This window comes from Camelus dromedarius, chromosome 5 (genome assembly GCF_036321535.1).
Source record: "Camelus dromedarius isolate mCamDro1 chromosome 5, mCamDro1.pat, whole genome shotgun sequence".
In the NCBI taxonomy this organism is placed as follows: domain Eukaryota; kingdom Metazoa; phylum Chordata; class Mammalia; order Artiodactyla; family Camelidae; genus Camelus; species Camelus dromedarius.
In genome coordinates, this window is record NC_087440.1 from 49,085,690 (window position 1) to 49,107,667 (window position 21,978).

The 21,978-nt window shown below is 35.2% G+C and overlaps 1 protein-coding gene across 1 annotated transcript in view; it reads right to left on the reverse strand.

Annotated features, from left to right (window-relative positions):
- The window catches only part of MDGA2 (MAM domain containing glycosylphosphatidylinositol anchor 2), a 697,006-nt gene that overhangs the window by 393,549 nt on the left and 281,479 nt on the right, over positions 1-21,978 (reverse strand). Inside the window, exon 2 of the mRNA XM_010976971.3 lies at positions 5,717-5,856. Coding sequence (XP_010975273.2) covers positions 5,717-5,856 — 140 coding nt within the window. The remainder of the gene's footprint in view (positions 1-5,716; positions 5,857-21,978) is intronic.

Sequence of the window (21,978 nt, forward strand, 5' to 3'; positions counted from 1 at the left end):
AGCATTAAATTATCAGATGGCTAACTGCATGCCAGCTAGTGTCAGAGGTGTGTCAGTTTGTACCAGTGCAGACAACACATCTGACCCAGCAGCACTGTTAGCTTGATCGTTAACCATAGTCTATCATAATCTGCCATAATCCACCTGGCTGTTTAGGTATCTCATGTGTAAAATAAATTGGAACATGATGGAGGCTACTGCTCCTTTAATGGCTCCTTTAAGTCTTTAATGGCAGCACCTAATCTCTGTAATTTCTCCTGAGATGCAGTATTACTTGTGATTTAATATTTTGGTCTGGGATAAACACAGTTTTACAGTATTCCACTGGGTCCTTCCTACCATATTAACTCTGAGTTACTCCACAGGTCTGGTTGCCAACATGAGGATCCTGCCAGCTGCTAAGTATGTCTGTCCCAATTATTCAATTGGGAGACTGGAGAAATAAACACAGACGCACTTATCTGGGCCAGGACTCCATTTATCACCGGCTGCCATAAGCCCCCACTCTGTGTTAGCATTACAAGTCCACTGCTATAGTGCCAGCTCGGACTCTATACCATGAAGAGCCCTCAGAAAGCCTTGGTATCCCTCTGTCTCCTATGCAAAGTACTATGACAAATACCACAGATTTTCGGGGGGACAGATTCAGATAGTATTTCTGGTATAAGCTTGTAGAGGTATTGCTAGACCTTTCCTCAAAGAAACCTGGTTTCCCTTTCAAATACTGAGTGTTGGCTCTGTGAAAAACTAGTTTAGACTTGGAAACTGAATGAGTGATTGTGATTTTTTTTATTACAGTGGAAAATGTCAACCTCTTCCTCACCAGGTGTCATTTTTGTCTGTTTATATGAGTCAAGTATCACTCTAGTCTAGTTTATCCCTAAAGACACCACAGTCTGTTATCCTTCACCACAAAGTCCTCTAGATAAAAGGCAACCTGGCTGCTACTCAGATCTGCTGCTCATTACACTGTTTATAGCTATACTGAGTCTGGTGGTGAAGGGTTACCAACCAATCTCTGTCATTACAGAATCCTATTATCCTGCTGACTTTAGAGATCCTAGTTTCACAGCCACATTCCCTACTGCAACCCAACTCTGCAGAGGACAGTCACCCTTGAGCTTCTCAAGGATGACAATGCCCATCTGATCAATGCATGTCTCATAGTAGCAGGAGCGTCCTTTGGGAACTCTCTAAAAACGAGTCTCATATAATAAACCTGTGCTAACTTTCCCACCTCCCCGAGCCTTCTGAACTCTCCTTCAATATTCTGTAATGGCAGTTCCTGGATCTCTATCTCACTTACTGTACATATGTCATCATGGTAGGAGTCTAAATTTCAAAGAACCATCGTAACAGCCTGCAGATATTCTTACAGATAACTAACCCAAGTCATGGAAGAGTGCTTCCACCTTAAATTCTCCCTGGTCCAATACTATCAAAATCCAGACCCAGATTACAGCTAACTCAAGATACATTAGCTAAAGCCAGGAACATGACCAAGACCAACTTTGATGGGAGAGTAAGCAATACTCTACCTACTCTACTGGGTTACCTTCAATTGTGATGTGGTGACAGTAATAGTTTAGAATCATTAAGTTTACGGAAGAAATTAGTATTTTGTATCAATGACTCAATTACAAATCCCGTGGTGAAGATTTATTAAGTAATTTACCTTTTACTAGGGACTCTGCTAAATGATCTCCATGTATTAACTCATTAAGTACATTGACAAATGTTGTTTTCACAAGTTTCTGGACTGTATGATAAATGTTTCTTCTAAGCATCAGTCAAGACTACATGAAATTAAACAAAAGATGAACTCTGAAGTAACTGTGAATAGATTCAGATGTCCTGAAGAATGAAAATGATCCTCTATATTCATGAGGATTTTTATTAAATTAATGAAAATATCCTTGGTTATTGATGATATACTGGGAGTAAGAAGTGTCAGTAGTTTTGGAGCATATTAAAGTACTGAACACAAAAGAGACTTTCCATATTCTATGTAAAAAGCAACGGAGGCAAAACTGTTTGAAAGTATGGCATCAACCACAAGAAAGACTATAAATGCCTTCTCCTAAACAAACTATGGTGAGTATATTACCCTATGCAACCACAAACTTAATAAAGATGTATATCACCAGGGGATGAGACTGTGTGTTTGAGGATACGTGGAGGGGAAGAAACTGTAAATGTAGCTATTGATATGGAATTTGTAATGAATAAATTTTTGGATACTTGTCCTAAACTACATCCTATTCAAAAATTCATCGAAAAAATATTGGTTGTTTTAGTTTGACATAAACACATATAATTATATTTCTAGAAATGCACTGAAAAGGACTATAAGGTGATACACCAAACTATTTAGCAGTCACCTCTGACAGGTGGGTGGGGGAGTGAAGAGGACCATTCATGTTAAATACCTTATTGCTTAAATAATTTACAAGAGGACTAAATTCATAATTCATTTGTTATGGGTCTGGAAATACTGAGAAAGAGGAGATAGAGGAAAGAAGGAAGGAAGGAAGGAAAAAAGGAAGGAAGGAAGGAAAAGAGGAAGGAAGGAAGCAAAAAATAAGAAGGAAAGAGAAAAGAAAAGAAGGAATGAAGAGAGCAGGTAGCCAGCTCCTGAAATTATGAGTGTCTAGAGAGAATAGTATGTTGGCACATTTACTAAAAAACCCTTGCCTCCTTTCTTTCTTACCTCCCCCACGTACCTTTATGATAAACTCTCCTTAAATGAGGTAGTCTGAACATGGTTCTAGTCCATGTAAGCTAAAGAGAAAAGCAGCCGACATATATAAAGGTTCTGCAGTGCATTAAAACACAAAAATACTGAAGTTTGTTGAAATGTATCTAATTTAGGCTTAGAAATGCTAAGAATTATTTTTAAAAATTTCTTATTTCATACCTACACATTCAACTCTAGATTTTAGAGTCTAAGCATAAGTTGCTTAAGAATAATAAAAAGTCAATATATATTTTATGTATCAACATGTTTATCATGTGCTGCATGTATATATGTATATGTGTGTATATATATAATTTATGTACATATATTTATAACATATATTTAACCCTTGAAAGGAATCTATGATATAGGCATGATGGTTACCATCATTTCTAGTATATAAATAAGAAAATGAGGCATAGAGAAAAGAGAAGTTTAAGGAACTTTCCCAACATCACACTGATAGTCATGATGGATCCAGGGTTATAACCAGGCAGTCCCAGTGCCATGCTCTTAACTACTGACCTTCTTCACTTTTCTACTTCCCTTGGGTACATTAACACCCTGAGGCCACTACACATTGCCAAGCAAGATTATTTTTAAAGAAAATTTTACAAAATCTGGAAAAAATGTTGTCTTATAATACTTCTAGAAATAGAAATCTTTGTGATCCTTGTTGCCACAGGAATAGGTACCAGATTAAGAAATCTTCTGAAGAGTAAATGAGGAACTTCTCTCTTGCACTGCATTTCCAACTATTATCATATTCAGAATATGATAAGGCAGCAAGAAAGTCATTCCAGCTTCATGGTATCAGCCAAGAAAAACCATCCTCAGGACCAGATGCCAACAGCATGCCCTGTAGTGTTTGGCCAGGATGCCAAGGCCCAGCTGTTCTGTCAGCCTTCTTTACACAGTTTACTGACAAAGAAGAAGCCAGGTTCATGTTTCAAACAGGCAACATAAACTGAAACTGATTCACCTGCAAACACCTGAATTACTTCTAGGAATAAAGAAATAATGAAACTGAAATGATAAAATTTTTGTAGGATCAGAACACATTGAAATGGTTCCAAAAATGAAACTTCTCAGGAAAAATAAATAAGGCAATAATCTACGCCCATCTTTCTTATTTTATTTTGGATTGGCCAGAGATCAAAGATTCCATTCCAGATTGCTGAATCATGAAAGGGAAGATGCATGGAGAAAATAAGAAATTGCTAATTAATATTAAGGTAACATAAGGATGAAGACAGAGGGAGCATAACAGCTGGAATGACTTAATAACAAAGATAAGTTGCATTTTTAAGTAAAATTTGAAGTTCAGAAAGTGCAGAATTTGGTGCATTCATGGTAGGAATAATGGTATCATCAATGAGTCTGCTCTTGTGGCTTCTTTTACATTTACTCGGACCTCCCTACTTTGATCTCAGCTTTTTTATTCTGGAATTCTTACTCTATGTATATAAGTACAAAAATTAAAATCAAGTTATAACAAAAATTTTCTTTGGGATAGTATTCTTAAGTTAATGTTATCATTTTTTAACTTTAGTAAAATTATTTGCATTGGACTCCATTGTTTTCTGCATAAATTTTAAAATAAAAAAGTTTTCCATATCAGCTTCTTTGTCTATATCAAGTTTTAACAATTATTTCTTCTGTTTTATATATTTAGTTTTGCAATCATTTTTTTCTACCAAGTCTAATTATATTGGGTCAAGTTTTGCATTACAATTTTGTGAAGACAAGTTTATTATTTAATTAATTTTCAGTTCTTAGCAAAGGTCATAATTTGTAATTCATGTAGATTATGGATTTTAGCTATTGTGGTTTTTATTAGTTTTCAATAATTTTAATAATTATTTTTTAGATTACTTTTACCAATAGTAAGTTCAATAAAGCATATTTCACCATTTCACTTTATTCATGGCCTCATTAATCTATTGCTTCATTCTGTGAAGTTTACATGCTTATTTTCATTTGTTCTTCAGGGTTAAAATGGTAGTCAAAACATCCTTGAGGATCAAGGAGTTAAGGATGGCAGGACCAAAAGACAAGGTTAAAAGGAATCTTTGTTAAAAGATCTCCACATTGTTCTTTACTTTCCCCTATATAGTTCTGTTAGCTGGAATTTTTTTCCTGTAGTACAAATACTTAAAATACGTAACTGTGTCTACCAAATGAGACTTTTCTATCACAGTGTTGGTGTTGATTACAAATGCATATTTTGAACAAATCAGGTTAAATATATAACAATGTGAACTGGCAATTAATAAGTAAAACATCTGAATATTCTGTATCTGAATTACATTTTTATATCACAGATACATAATTTAACTATATTACCTTGTATCTTATCCTTTCTTTCACTCCTACAAGCATTTTCTTTGCTCATTGTTTATAATTTTAGAGCCCTTTGAAAGTCTCAATTTCTGTTCCTGCTATTAAATTAGCTTATGAAAGCCAGAGCTGATGACTCTGATAACCTGAATGCTTATAGCACCTGCAAAACATTTGTTTTTGAGGCTTTCTATGAATATAATGACTAGGAATAGGAAAAGTATATGACCTGGTGCATCACATTCTCAGAACAAATGCTTCCTCCACTGCAATTATGTCATCATGAAATCATGTTCTACATTCTAAAATAAACTCATTGCCATACGAATTGTTATCTTACTGTGATATTTTTGTAGTTGTCTTTTTTAACACCTTCCTTCGAAGTGCCTTTAAAATATCTCACAATACCCTAACAAAAATTTCTTTTTTGTCTTACCTACATGAATAACTCAACCTTGAATGTTCAGCAATTACCACCCTTATCCTGGGTTGCACATGCATACCTGAATTTCACACACACACACACACACACACACACACACACACACACACACACATTTTTAGCTAAATCTAAAACATACTTTTTGACTTCCAAGAAAAGTCAAAGAGTTTTCCACAATGTCACAGTTCGGGACTCACCTGTGGACGTGGATGTCCTGTGACCAGACAGGTCAGTTCCAGGGTTTCTCCTTCCCGTATAGTGTAGACCCTTTCAGAGTAGCGCTCTTCCTCTATGTTACAAGCCAAGCCTGAGTGCACAATACGAACCGTGGGGGGAGCTGTCGAGTCAGGAAGAAGAGAGACAAGACACATAAAAAGATAAGTAAACTGTCTTCCCATGACTCATTGTGGTTGTAAGAGCAATTCTTATTAGACTTTTTACCATTGTCAGATCCATCAGTCTTAATACTTAGAGCATCCTCAAGGGATTAAAGATTTTGCTGGACAGAAAACTTCAACTTTATCTCACAGTCACCAACACATTCTGAAAATGACAAAGGGGAATAGGGTGGTGGAGGGAAAACTGGTGATTCAGGAAATCACCATCATTACAATCTCAATGATAAAATTTGATGGTTAAAATGTGAGAGTTTCCTTTCTGAAATCCAAAATTTAATATAGTAAAGGATGTTGTTCAAAAGCTAGATAATGCAAAAGAAAGACCATCAGAAAGGAAAAAGGAATTTGAATTAAAGACACTGTCATTTTTCTATTAATTTTATAAGCCACGTGGTACAAATAGGGAGCTACAGAATAGGAAGATTTGGTCATTACGAACTGAATGCCAACTTAGTTTTCAATATTTATAGACTCCTGTATTAATATGAGCAAAAGATGATCACTGAATTAAGCCACTGATGAAGGCTATAGATCATTGATGCCTAGGTATAAAATTCTGATTCAAGATACATATACTTTCATGAAACTGTCCAAATTCCTAAATACAATTTTCTCCTACTTCACTGCCACATGGGCCTTTAAAATCTGACTCACACTCACTGACTTATGTGTTATTGGAAACCCACTATACTCAAAAACTCTTCAGGTCATGAGAAATACTTAGATAATAAGACATGTTTTTTGTTATCAAGGAGATCACTTCAAATGACTAGCTTCAAACTGGAGGTCATCTCCATTTGTAGATTCAGCATTTTTGTTTGTAATATATTTGGCATGGAGAAGAAAGGGTTATTTTAATCAAAAGCAGGAGAAAAGCTGTATCTACATGTAAAGAACAGTAATCTCAAGAATTTCCTGGTAGCAATCTCAGCCTAAATGGTAGTATTATTAGCAGGGTCTGTGGTTGCTTAAAATTAATAAAAGGCACATTTAGAATTTTTTATTTAACATTTAAATGACTATGAGTCCCATAAAATGTCAAGACAAATTTGGTGATTTTATAGAGGAAATAAAGTGATTATTAAGTCCCAACTTGCAGGAAAATTTCTTTTCAGAAACTGTGTGTTCTGAAAGTAAAAAAAGAATAGTTTCCAATATCTAATATTTTATTTTACATAACAAAATTGCACAGAATACTCGAGTTTAGCCTACTTATGGATAATAAAACAACGAGTTATTTCCATTTCTTCCAGGATACCCAAGCAGAGTACTGTTATTTAACCTTCATATTCAGGATCCCACTCTCCAATACCCAGTAACAAATGACATGTAAAAATTGCCAGCAGTTGGATGAAAATGAAGCATATATTTAGAAAAGTGGTTCTTACATTCAGTGTGCATAATATAAACTCCCCAGGAACTTGTTTAAAACGTAGATGTCAGAGGTGTATACAGAGACTTGTTACATCTGCAGAAAATTCCAGAAATCTGCCTTTTTACCAAACACCCCAGGTGATGACAATGACAGTGCTACTTAGACCAGACCACTTGAAATAATTTTCTGGGGCTAAAAAAATATTTGTTTACTAAAGGAAAATACTCCATGGGATAATATGACATCTTTCCCCTTTTAATTTTTTTCAGGTAACTAAACGTCACGTTATGCAACCTTTCACTGAATTAAAAATTAAAAGATGCTTAAACAAATCAAATGTTTTGCTTGGTATATAAAACCAATTTATCAAAAAATGTCTACCATGTCTTTGGACTCTGTCTAGACACTGTAATAATTCGTTTAGTTTTATGACATTAGAAATTATCTGCAGTGTTTCTCTGGGTGTTCTGATACAGTTCACACATGGTTTCCTACAAATCATTTCCTATAGTGATCAAATTTAAACTTCAACTTAGATAAGTAATACGAGAAAGCTATTTCTTTTTGAACATCTATCATACAACTGTACACATATTATAGATGTTAATAAACTGATGACAATAAACATTTGTAAAATATAAATAGAAAATTGTTAAATAAAAAGTATAGACTCATTACGTTGACATAATTTCTATGCCAGATTTAGCCTAATGAGCAATAGCCCACATGTTTATTAATGCATGTAATTATATAGTAACATGACATTTTTTCCAGATTAATTTACACTTGTTATCTTTGTTTTAATTTCAAATCAGTGAATAGTATTGTTAATGTTAAGACCTATCTTTTCAAAGCATCATTATGCAAATAAGTAGCTTTATTTAAAACACTTAAATTATACAGTAAGCTCACTGTGTTCATTTACAAGGGTTAATTTTCTGCTATTTTCTTCTATATTTTAACACATTCTTGGAAAAGGTAATTGCCTATATACTGTAGTCATCATGAACCTACCACCTATTTCCACCAAGGAGAGTAAAATATTCTAACAGATTGTAAGTGTTGAAAATGTATTTTTCCTAGGATGCACTGAAATATGATTAGTACTTTATAAGCTCAATGATAAGGTGAACATTTTGGAAGCTTTCATTAATTCTTTTGGTCTCCAGAAAGCTCAACTGTAAAGGTCTTAGAGTTCATCCAGGTCAGTGTTCTTATTTCGAAATTAGAGAAAGAATACTCGAGGACATCCGGTGACCTGGCTACAAATGGCCTAAATGAGACCAGGACCATTTTTACTACTTCATACTAATAAAATTGTGTTTGATATAATTAGAGCTCTAAATAACTCCTAGCTTAGACCTAGACTAGACTAGAGGAATAAAACGATTGATAAACTGTTCTTGAAGTTAAGCACCATTAACTAGATCAACAATATAAATAATATAATTGTTCCAAACCTAATCAATGTAACTTTGTCCCAATTCACTATCCTGCCTCCAGTCCCTATCAAATCCATGCAATCTTACAACTGCCAAAATAATATATTGTAACTTCTATTTTCATCATGTTGTGTTCCTTTCTAAGTATCTATTAAGATCTCCCCATAACATGTCAGAGAGTCCAAATCCCCCCACGTAGCATTAGGTGCTCTGTACACGGTCCTTGTACTCACTTCCCAACCCAAAATCCCACTTCTCTATAACATCCGCCCAAAGTCAGCGGGAAGTTAAAGAGCACTGAGAATTCAAGTGTCCTTGCTCATGATGCCGCACCCCCCAGCTAGAATCCCCACACTGATCTTTGGACCAGCGTTGCTGAAACCTTTGCGGACTACTTCACAGCGATTCTCTTCTCTTTTTTGCAGATGTGTATTTCCCAGTGATTCTCCTTTTTCTTAACATTCTAACTGGATATAAAGAACGTCATTATGAGGATAAACATCATTTGGGGCATCTGTCCCACATCACATAATTCAGAGCAAAGTAAGTATTTAATAATTAATTTACAATTATTTTTAGTATACATCACTATAAGGACTCTAACCTCCTATTTTAACAAAATATAAACTATTATGGCACTGAATTTGCTTACTTTCAATATAAATGTAATTTGCAGTACTATAACTGAAGCCAGACAAGTTTTATCCTCTGCCTTGTTGGAAAAAAACCTCAATTTATCATCCTGAAATTGGACTAAGGGTTATGATCCCATTTGCCCTGTAGAGTCAGCAATGAATTAAAATGTTAAAATATTGCATGAGACTCATATTCATCCTAATTTGCTTGCAGTAAACTAAATCCCATTACATAAAAATCTTTCCTAACCCTAATTATATCAACTCCCTTAATCTGAGTAAGCTATTCAAGAGGTCAGCCTAAAAGGGCAAAAGAGAGGCATTCTTTTATCTTGTTACAGTACACTTTTGAAAATTCTGGACAGTACACAAACCTAATTCTGTCTGTATTCCATTGGAGAGAGAACACAAATAAATTATTCCCAATGGCAACAGCAGGATCGTTTTTTAGCCTTTTATCTCATATACAGACTTTCAAGCATATATTTACTGAGCAACTGCTACAGATTGGGCATCAGGCTATGGGCTGAGGATACGCAGATTAATGTTATGAGCTGTGCCCTCTATGAGTTTACAGCCTACTGGGGCTGCCCCATATATGTATATACAAAAATAATAAAACAATTACAGTTGAACAAAATAGGTACTCTAACAGAAGAAAGAGAAAGTACTGTAAGAGGACAAAGTAGAAGATAACTACAAAGCCCGGAGGACTCCACCAGGTTTCATAAAGCCAGTGACACTTAACTTAGGTTTGGAAAGATGCATGTGGTGGTAGCGAAAGGGGAAGAACATTCCAGAGAAAGGAAATGGTGTGTTCAAAGGCACATCTGAAAGAGACAGCCTGCAGAGTGTTTAGGAAATAACTGAATGAAAATGTGGTCCATGTAGTTTATCATTCACTCCAAATCTTGACACAGGTACCATTCTCTCAACTTGCCGTTATGTCTCCAGACAAAGGAAAGATATCGCATAGCCCTGGGAATGGAGACGATGGGGGAGACCTACTTCAGAAGTCTTGGTAGAAGGACTCGAGGATTAACTGAACATGGTGGTGAGGGAGCAGGACTTAAGGTGACACTGAAGTTTATATTTTGGTTAAACAGGAGAAAGATAATATTTTTTTCATAGAAAATACTGTCTTGATTACTAGAGACTCCACACTGTTCACAGCTGGGAGAGACTTCAAATGAAGGGCGCCAGCCCTCAATCATGGAGGTGCTGTTAGAGGGAGGACTTGGGTGTGAAGTGTTCTGAGGGGGAAGCTTTCTTCATGTTCCTAAAGGGCATGCCGATCTTAGCCAGTAGTAAGCTAAGAGTATGACACTGGGAGTTTCCTCTCCTCTAAGAGCCCCAAGTGAGAGCACTGCTCTTTGGAAAATCCCTCAAACCCCTGGTCCAGCTGTCCTCTGGGAATCGAAGTTGCCAGTGAAATCTTGCTGCTCTGCTACATGAGGTCAAGGTAACTCATATTCTTGGTGCAGGTCACAGATCTCCTGGGATAGGTAGTGTGGAGAGAGGGAGGCCCACTGAGCCCCTCTTAGAAGCCCCAGTGAAGACATCAGTAAACCACCCTGCACCAGCATCCCTCACACACTCTAGATTCTGTTGGGGGGGAAGAGAGAGAGAGAGACAGAATGTCTCACAACTTACTGCTTTCATGTGGCCAGACAGAGATAACAGAGTTAACCCTATTACATACTCCATTCTTGTAGCAGTGATTAGCTTTGCTTGTAAAGCAAACAAAACAGTAATCAAATTCCCTTCCCTTTTTCTACTGATTTAAGTGATTACATGATTTCATAAAACATTTATCAGTTCTCTACAGTATCGTACACTTAGCTAATTGATAATTGCCAAGAATTGGTCTCTTCTGCTTATTTCACAATTCCCAATGTAGCACATGTACTTCTAAAGCATGGTATCTTCCATTCTTACTTCTCTCTTTTCTATCTGAGTTACTAGTTTAAAATACTACATGAGTCTTCTCCTCTCTCCCTTTTTCACAATAATCTCCCAATTCACCTTTTAAATGAAGTATTGTGCTTACAGATGTAGGCTATAATTATCCTCCTTCCTGTTGACAACTCTTTTGCCTAGTATCTTTCTCCTTAGGCTCATTATATTACATATTTTCATATCACAAATCTTAGAGAAGAGGAGAATATGAAAATTTGGGAGAGGAGGAGAAAATTTCACTTTTAGAAGCTGATGTTGACTGGTCACCAACTGAAAAATTGTTGCTGGATATAAAGATTTAGAGTTTTGAAATGGTAGTTGACAGTTGACAGCAACAGATGAGATGAAATGGCCAACACAGAGTATGTAGAGTGAGAAATTAAGAGGATAATGCTAGAACCATAAGGGATGTGAATTATTGATACAGAACTGATATAGATATGAATACGAATACAGACAGGAGAAGAAAAGAGACTCGGGTAGAAGGAAAATGAAGAAAATGAGGTGCGTTAACAGTTACACAGAGATGCTTGAGAATGGTGAACTGTCCAAAATTGTCACTTACAACAGAGTTTCTAGTTAGGAAGAGACCAGACAAAGGCCATTGTTTATGACAGTTAGGACGGCACTGGAGAATTTCAAGTGAGACTTGGCTGTAGAGCAGCACGGACAAAAGATGGAGGAGGTGAGATTTGACTGAGAAGGAGAAAAGTCTTGGGTCAAACCAAGCTTCAGGCCAAAAGTAAAACTGCTATTGAGGTTTATCCATATATAAAAAGGAATGATAAATATAAAACTGAATATTTTGATAATATTACACCACCGTCTCAGAATCGCAAAGACTATTTACATTGTAAGAAACAAGTATAATACTTGTATTCTCAGTATAAACTGTAGCTTTTACCATCACTATACTATTTTTATACTATCCTTCATACTTCTTTTACAATTAACTTTCCCTAAAACTCCCCTCTCTTTCTTTTCCTTCCTATCTTTCTGTCATTTTATACTTTTACAAATTTAAATCTGTTAACTTCTGTACCACATATGCATTAATCTCGCAAAGTGATCTAATTTCTTCTGTAAAAAAAAAAAAATCAAGGTTAATCCTCACAGCATATAAGTATGCTTAATCTCTCCCATATTAAAATTATTAAATGTATGTTAGAAAGTGAAGACAAAATGACATGTATCCTTCCATCAACAGGCCTCCTCTTGTCTTTCCTTTACAGTCTGGTGATTAGAAATAACAGTACCCGCTCTGAGCTGTGCTTCTGCAACTGCTTTGCAATGCTCAGTCCACAGCAGTCTGGCTTCCGCCCTATCATCTGTGTTTGTAAAAGAATAAGGGAGGGAAGTAGAAGACTACTTTGCTTAATTTCTAATTTTTTTGTCATTATTTTGATATTTTACCTCTCCTTCAGTCTTAGTTTACCCACCTTCACTTCTATGTAACTATAAGGATCTTTTCAAATTATACACTTGCTCTATACTTCAAAACAATGCAAACTATGAGTACATCCCATTAGTATTCTCAAAACCATAAATATAAACCTGTAGATAAGCAGAATGTTCTATTTATATGTCCATTCCAATAATTTCCTCAAAAAATAGTTAAAATCCTTCTGTCATTGTCATTTAAGTAATCCCAAGTAGGACAATATCTTGATACACAAACAACTTACAGCTTGTTTTTAATCAGCTTTTAGAACATTTGGGTTGTTTGATCCCATTGGTTATTTTGAGTTAACTACCACTTCAGCATCAATGTGAATTTATTTCCCTACCTCTTTCCCCCCAACCTTCATACCTTATTAACACTGTATTCCTGTCCCCTGGAGGAAAATACATTTTACCTTTTATTTGATGAGCTATAAAGTGAAAGTACTAAGATCCTATTGATCATATTCTGGATTTAAAAGATCATATCAACTTCAATATGACTTTGGTGAAAGGCTCTGAGAATGAAGGATTTTGGATATTTTGTATTATTTCCTCAGCACACATTGAGTAGCACTGTTATAAATTAATTGAGCTTCCCTGAGAGACTCTGCAAAGCCCAAAGTAAGGCAAGAAAATTAAACCCTGAAGCCTCTAGAAAACAGCTATTAATTTTTCCTAAATAACAGAAGTTGATGTGATTTTTTTAGGTTAGTGTTAGCCAAGAATTTAAAGCAAAGAGTTTAAATTTTTAATTTAAACAAAAGTTATCTATTATATGCAATAGATACTATTTAAGATGGAAGAAAGTCTGTTATCAAAAGAAAATGACATTAAATAACAATGTAATTATGTTCATGAAATTTTAAACAAAAAAGGCAATAATGCAATTTAAATTTTAATGTTAAAACGATAAAAGCAATCATGTTTTTGCAGAAAAGAATAATCTTTTAAGATCATCTTTCAACATTCTGAAATCAAGGTATTAGCTTTACAGAAAACTGAATACATAATGGCAAAATACTAATATGAATTATCTTTCACAAAATGACATACATGTGTCCTATGTTTCTCAAATGAAACACTAAAATATTTTAAAATATTATTAAGGTTCCCACATTTGCAACTTCAGATTTCATCAGAAATATCATTCTTTGTTTTCATCTTGAAATGTAACCTATTAATATCTAAGGCTAAAACTTTGAAGACTTTGGTATGTTTTATAGACGAAAAAAAATACAAGTTTCACTGAATCTAAGGTTCTTAACATTCTTTTCAAATACAGCGTTTGAAATCTCCGACATGTGCGCCAGAGTGTTACCAGGAGGAGGGGAGTAAAAGTTACACTCTTCCCCCTTAAATTTTTCTCTTTAACCACTTGGTAAAGTTTATGTCTTCCAGGTTATAATAGTCTCACATCAGATGATGGCCATGCGAGGATTCCAGCCCATGCTGCCCTCTGACTCAAAAACAAAAGGCTGTCCTGCCCCTGGGGCCCCTATATTCAGAGATTTTTACTCCCTGATAGGAAGGGTCAACGTCCCTACTCAGCCCTGAAGTAGTTTCTGAAGTCATACCATTTCCCCTCTACACCCCTATAAGATTATGGGAGTAAAATCTCTAAGGGGGATATGAGACAGGAAGGAAGAGGGCAGGGCACAGCCATTCAAGCAATGACACAGCAATAAACACCAAAATGGTGGAATATTCAACTTCCAGTAGGCCTTGAGCTTCATTATACGCTCATTGTAATATATTAACATGGTAAATGGTACTCTCACAGGCACCATGACAATTTCAAGGCTAATCATAAAAGCTCAAATAGTGGGCTGTGGCCCAGTTCCTGGGAATCCCAGCCCCTTCCCCAAAATAGTTGGAATAATCCTCCCCACTTGTTAGCATATGAAGCTACTGAGCCCATAAAAACTAACCACCCCCACACTTCACGGCTGCTCTCCCTTCTGAGTAAGACGGCCCACACTCTGGCTATGAAGTGTGTATCTATTTCTATTTTAATCTGAGCACCCAACCCCAACACCTCATGGCCTTTCTCTTGCCTTCTGAAACAGCCTGCACTCTATGGAGTATGTATCTCTGTTCATAAATCTACAATCACTCAACTGTGGCTCGCTCTTGAGTTATTTCCTGCATGTAGCCAAGGACCCACACTCGGCGGGGCACATCCCAGGGACTCAACTGAGTCTGATGTAACTAACCACGTCTCTACATGGATGTTCCCTTTACTATGTTCTTCCCAGTAAGTCCCAGGAGAAACGTTTGACCCTACAGAAGGAGTATTAGAAAATCTAGAAAATACTTTATTAATCTCATATTTTGCTCACAAAGGACTTATGTGAACTAAGCTGAGCTCCACAACTTAAAGGAAAGTACTGTGGAGAATTGTGCTTTCCCTGAGAGGGTAGGAATGTGAGATTCTATACACAAGTTCCTGTTTCTGTACTGGGTCCAGTGCCACATCCTGACTGTCTCCAACTGAAGGCTGAATCAGGTCTCTATTTACTCAGTAAATTTAGGAAAAACAAAACAACTACTCCAGAAATTTTGGAGACTAGGTCACAGACTACTAAAACAAAAACAGTTGACAAAAAGACAAGGGAGCTTCCTCTTGCTTCTGTATCATTCTTTATATGCCTTGAGTCAGCACAGAGGCATAGCGAAGTGGGCACAGAAACTATCACAATGCCTCGAGAAGGGGTAGCATTTAGTCCTTAAAACCGTGGATTAGGTCTTGCTCTCTAAATCAAACTTGTGAAATGGGTTCCTTTTAATAATGTCAGAAGCTATATATCACATGGTCAGTGAACCCTCCAGGGTTCTTTGAACCAAATCTTCCTGACTCTTACGAATTATTACAGCATCTTACAAGATCAGCACTCCTGAACCCACAGGTACCAATTACATCATTTTAAATGCTGTGGACTGAAATGTATACCTAAATGTACTCATCCTTCTCTAAAATAAAGAGCTTTTCAGCTTTCTTGGGAAGAACTACAAAGCCCCAGAAATACTAACTAAAATGAAATTAGTGTCATCATTCTGCTCCAACCTTAATCACAAATTGGGTATTTAGAGACAGCTATTATTCCTTCCAGTCTAGCTCATCAACAAAACAAATGAGATTTACTACAGAATATGCCAAAAATGAAAACTTCAATTTGCTTCTCCAAGAGTGGCAATGGCAGGCAGAGGACTTAGAAGATCTGTCCTGACAATTTTCCCATTGTTTCACCCCAGTGAGAAATCACTGTTGCTGCCTGTAGCCCCAAGAAGGACATGTCACAAAAATGCCTTTCAAACCCCATAATAGAGGAGTCAGTGTGATAATGACACAAATTCGAAGTCCCCGTCTGAGCAGGTAGAAGAACCATTATCACAAAGCAAGAATAATTCCAACTCTACCAACACTCATAGAATGAGAACTTAGCAAATGCCAGGCACCTGTGCAAGCATATTATTTTGACAATCTCTAGTTCTTTCCAAAACCCTAAAAAGAATATTTTTAATTTCCATTTGAGAAAATGAGAAGTGAAGGTTAGCAAATATTCAAAGCTTAGCTTTATCTGCAGTTCATTCTTATTCTAGAAACAAATTTTGTTGTATATATACATATATATATTTCATTTTGCTATGCTGCATCTTCATTTTTAAAGGCCAGGCATTTCTTTATATCTTCAGAATTTAGGGGGAAAGAACAGAATACAAAACAGGAATTACCAATCATTTATATTCTCATAGACAAAGAATTTTTTTTTAAATTACTTAGTGCCATAAGAGTTCAAAGTAAAAACATTTGTCTAAACCATAAAATGTGAAACACAAGCAATTACTAGTAAAGATCATCACTCAACTTCCAATTTTTCAAATATTAGGTTTTGACAATTTCAAAGAAATATACCCAGGAGCTAAGGAATTGCCCTAAGTTTCTGATCAATTTAATTTCCATCTATTTGAGGATGAAGTTTTAAAATTGGCCCTGTCAGTATCTCAGTGGCTCACCTCTGTGGCAGTGGGACATGGCATCCCCTAGAAAGCCTCTTAGACCTGCCATCTCCCAGATCACCTATTACCTCAGGTCCCAGGGGCAGAACCTTCCACTCCCCTCCTTAATCACCTGTGCTCCTTTAGTTTGCCATAGAGCAAGACTCTGCTCTCAACTTTAAACATTTTCCCCACTCTCCTAAAAAAACTCATAAATATCCTTTCTAAGAATTGTCATAATTGCTATTAATGCCAGAATCTGTTAATATGAGAAATCTGCAATGTCACAAAAATTTTAAAATCTTAACAGCAGTAGAAAGTCAAATGGGTGACCCACAGCATTTAACAAGAACACAAGAATTTTTTTACTTAATGTTATATCCTTAATCTACTTTTTTCTATTACAAACTTCTAATTAATAGTATTTCCTTGATTTTTTGAGCAAACAAGGGTATATATAAAAACATTTTAATAATTACTCCTAGCCATAGCTCCTTTTTGTTATTACAAAACTGTTATGCTTCAGTTCTCACAGAACCATCCACATCCACTTAACTTTAAATGTTGCTGTGGAAATTATTCTAATTTTCTCTGAAGAACTGATGAGATCATATCTGTTTGATGTTAGGACAAATAAGTTATTCAGATTTTAAGGACTCTGGGTTGTCACACAGCTAGGTCAGTGCCTTTTGAAATGTACTTTCAAAGACAAGTGGCCTATAAACGTGTTCAATGTTGTTCAACATAAATAATTTTTAAAGAAACCTGAACCATTAAAGTATTTGATTTTGCCAAAGATATTGATAAAGATAAATAAATAAACAAAACTTAATACTGGAGTAAGCATGAGGCAATATATACCTCCATATTTGTTTGATGGGAATCAGTACAGTTTTTTTTTTTTGAGGGAGCAGTTTCCAAATGTAAAATATACATAACTCTTGGGCCATCTCTTAAAAAAATTGACTAACAAGACAAATTGCCAAAAGGTGCATAAGCAAATCTTTCCAGTGTAATATTTACAGTGGAAAAACTGGAAGCAGCAGCGCATATTGAAAACTAGTAACTTATTAAACATAGGATATAGCTCTAAATTTACTGATATACAAAAATGTTGATGTCATTTATTTTTAAAAATAAGGTTTGAGAAGAGTGTGGGTCACATAGAGTAAGTGCTGTGGTTATAAGCAAGGGCTCTGAAGCCAGGTACCAAGTTCAATTTCCCATTCTGACAGTAACTACGTGACACTGAGCAAATAACTTGATCTTTCTGTGCCTCTGATTTGGTATCTGTAAAACTGATTAAAAATCAAACCTCTGTCAAAGGATTTAGTGACAATGTGATAAATAATGCTCATTGGAACAATGTTTAGCTCATCACAAGCTGGCAGCAGGTGTGAACCATTAATATTTTTGAATTTATGTGTAATTTTTTTACACGTACAATTTAGATATACACATAAGGAAATCTCTAAAAGATGTTCTCTGAAATTTTTTCTAAGATAATTTACAGGTAATCGTACAAGAGGGAAAAGGTATGACCAAGTACAATCATTAAAGTAGTCCTTTTTTTTTAATAATAAAGTTAGAGAAACAACATAAGCATCAAACAATGAAGTAATGGATTAATAACAAATTACTTTACTACCAGTATAAAATGATGCAATCTATGCTTATGGACATGGAAAGCAATCCATAATTATTGCTAAAAATAATGTTTATGTTATGACCCTCTTCATGTACTATGTGCAACTCTGTGCCTAGAGACATGTCTAGAAGGACGTTGACCAGAATGCTAACAATCATGATATCTAGGGCAGTAAGTTTTCTGCTATCTTTGCTTTTTTCTTAATATTATCTGTATTTTCCAATTTTTTACAGTAAGCACTTTTTTCCACTCAGAACTAATAAAATGACCTTGTAGTTCATCTCTAAGTTTCGGAGCCAAGCTCTACCTCTCTGACTGTAATACCTTCTCTACTTCTACTCCACAGTTGCCAACTGTCTTAATCTCAATGGATAAAGGAAACACTTGTTTATCTCAACCTACCAGATTTTTCCCTATAAACGTCAGGCCATTTTTTTTTTTTTTATTGACTTAGAATCTTTTGACTTTTTATAAATTGCATTTCTGGACTTCAACAATCCAATGCTCTTCTTTGCCCTGCCAAGATGGTCTGCAGCATAACCACCACCTCTGTTTGCAACTTTGAAGAAGCTTGAGTTTTCCAATTTATTGTGTAACTCTAAGCAACTGTCTCAGAAAAGTCTCAGCAACAATCATTGCTATTGAAAGTATTTATTTTCATCTTCCAAAATGTTAATGTAGCCTTCTGCTCCTCCTCTTCCTAAGTTTCTTAATGAAACTCTTAATAGCTTATTGCCTTCTCCCAATTTCATTTTAACTTTTTTTCAATTTATTTGTATGATAAATAAGACAATACATGAAAATCCAATGAATGATCAAGCTCATTATGGTTCAGGTCACCAGCTTTGTCCATTTTGCCAGGTCGCCTGCAACAAGTCATCACTCATGTGTCATCTTACCAACCCCCACATTTACTGGCCCACTCTCCCAGGGATCTATCTCACAAACACCAACATTACAATTTTACAGTATCAACATAATTTAAAGCAATAACTAAAACAGTCACAATTTCAAGCAAAGAAAATACAGTTTTTTTTCTTTCAATGGTAATTTTCTCCCACACCTGCTCAAAGCTATTGGTAAATAATGAACAAAGGCATATGTGTATATATTCCTCTAATTAAAAAGTCTCTAACAATGAAAGAGTTGAATCTTATGTTTCTAATTAGTATTGGGTTTGGAGTTGGATTTCCTGGGTTGGAAATACTAGCATATAATCTTTGATAATCTCAATTTCTTCATGTATAAAATGGAGATGATATGACTTTCTACTGCATACTGTTGTAGCAATCATATTAGATAGTCATATCCAGGGTTTACCACAGTTCCTGGCCCATAGCACTAAGAATTCAAAACTATAAGTTTTTGTGTCAGTCTGAAAACTCCATGTAAGGAGCAAACATTGAAGGAATAATATTATTGCTGATTAGTAAAATCATTACATTTTTATCCCAATAACTTACATAAAACAAAACAAAAAAAAACTAGAAAGGAAGAACAATTGTAAAAATCATGCTAACTTTATGTAAATTGCCCACATAATAAAATGATCAAATCTGTCAGCAAATCTCAACTTCCCTTTCTGAGGACAGTTGATTAAGGAAATAAATAAAAACCACTGCTGAAAATTTCAACTGTAACTGATACTTTTCAAAAATAAACAAGAAAAAATAACTTCTTAACAAATAAATACTATTTCATTTACTTAATATCACAAATCACTTTTAAGTAAATAAAACTAAGAAAACACCTAATCCAAAAAATATTTTTATCAATAGAGAAGCATTTCAGAAAGACTTGTCTAATTAATCACTGTAATAAGCATTCTTCAAAATATTTTAATACTCAAAGCACAAAGCATGTAGTACCCTGCTTCCCTAATTACAAAATACTTTAATACTTACATAATCTAAAAAGAAGCCAAACACTTGCAGAAATTTCAAAGACATATCCAAACAAACAATTATTAAGTGACATTTTCAATACTGAAGTTTCAATACCCAAAATGAGTAGTGGAGGAATGACATAAGCCAAAAACATTAATATGCAGATGAAGCCTCCATTTTAATTAAGGACTGAAAATGAGACCTAAGGGTCCAATTCCAGAGCTATTTTGACATATATCAAATGTTCCTTAATTTCCACTAAAAGGCCTTTCTGACAAGTTCTCCTGTTAATATGTTCCTATTAGCTACCAGTACCTTTAAGTGGTGTTTTGTCACTGACCTACATTACTATATCAAATTATGACAGGAAATTAATGGCTTCAAACAATAATACTTCAAATTACATTCTCTAGCCAAATACTTAGAACAGTACCTCAACAGTAATGAAACATGAATATCTGCTGCTACTTTCTTTGATAAGAGACACTAAAGAAAAATTGAGTGTAATGGTAAATAGCTATCCAGGTTCTCAAAATCTTTTTTATGTAGGATTTAGTAAAGAGATTACATAATTCAACTCTGGAAATAAACTTCCTCTTTAAATGAACAGAACAAGAAATAATTTTGAGAAATCTAAGGACACTGACATGATATATGTATGTATGTATGTGTTCACAAAAACCTCAAATCAAAAACACTTAACTCATGTCGACATATTTGTCCCTATGTTTTCTTCATATAATGTAACAGGTTATAAAATATGTGAGTTTTTTTTTTATCATTCCTGAAGTGGAGACTGCTAACAGTGTGCTGTGGAGCTAAGGGCTTTTGAAACAGTTTGCCTAAAGCTCTCAGTGATATTTTCTCAAGAAAAGCTTCCTGTAGTGTTTCCCAATACTGAAGAAGTCTTCCCTCAGAATGATCACATTTTCCCACCAGTCATTTACATGGGGAGAGGGGCTTATGGCCCATCCCAATTTGGTTATCTTTTTTAAAAGAGTCAAACAGGGCAAGGCTTCTGCCTCTGCTACTCAGGCCTCTTCTTATCCACTTGTATTCTAGAGGCCATGTACGTGAAGCTGTAGAATGGCCCATTAGGCTATACCTAATTCTTAAACTATGTACATAGTCTAGAATTGTAGTTTCACAGATTACTCACATGGCTATTCCCAAAAGTTCTCTCTTTTCCTAACTGATGATTATCATTGCATCAAATGAGACTAATCCAGTCCACGTGTCTTATGGCAAAAAAATTTACATTATAATTTCCTTTAGGAATATTATGTAATATATATATATATACACACACATACACACACACACACACTATGAGGGATAGCCTTTAGCCTACCTTTCCTGTGGTCTGTTTACTATGTGGCAATGTCTACATATAAAATATCTGAGGATGCGATGCTTATAATGCCTATTGTGAGTCTGTAATAATTCTCTTACGTGTTTTATTGTATTAGTCTTCTCACTAGTTGGTAGATCTTTGGTCACCTCCTATTATTCTGGACTGGAACAACACCTGCTTTATGTAGGCAAATCACAGATACTTACATTTGAAAATAATATCTTTGGGTTCAACAAAATTCAAACAACCCATCTCTTTCCAGCAGGTTTCCTGACTCGCACACAAGCCATAAAACATCTATTATAACCTGCAAAAATTCTATT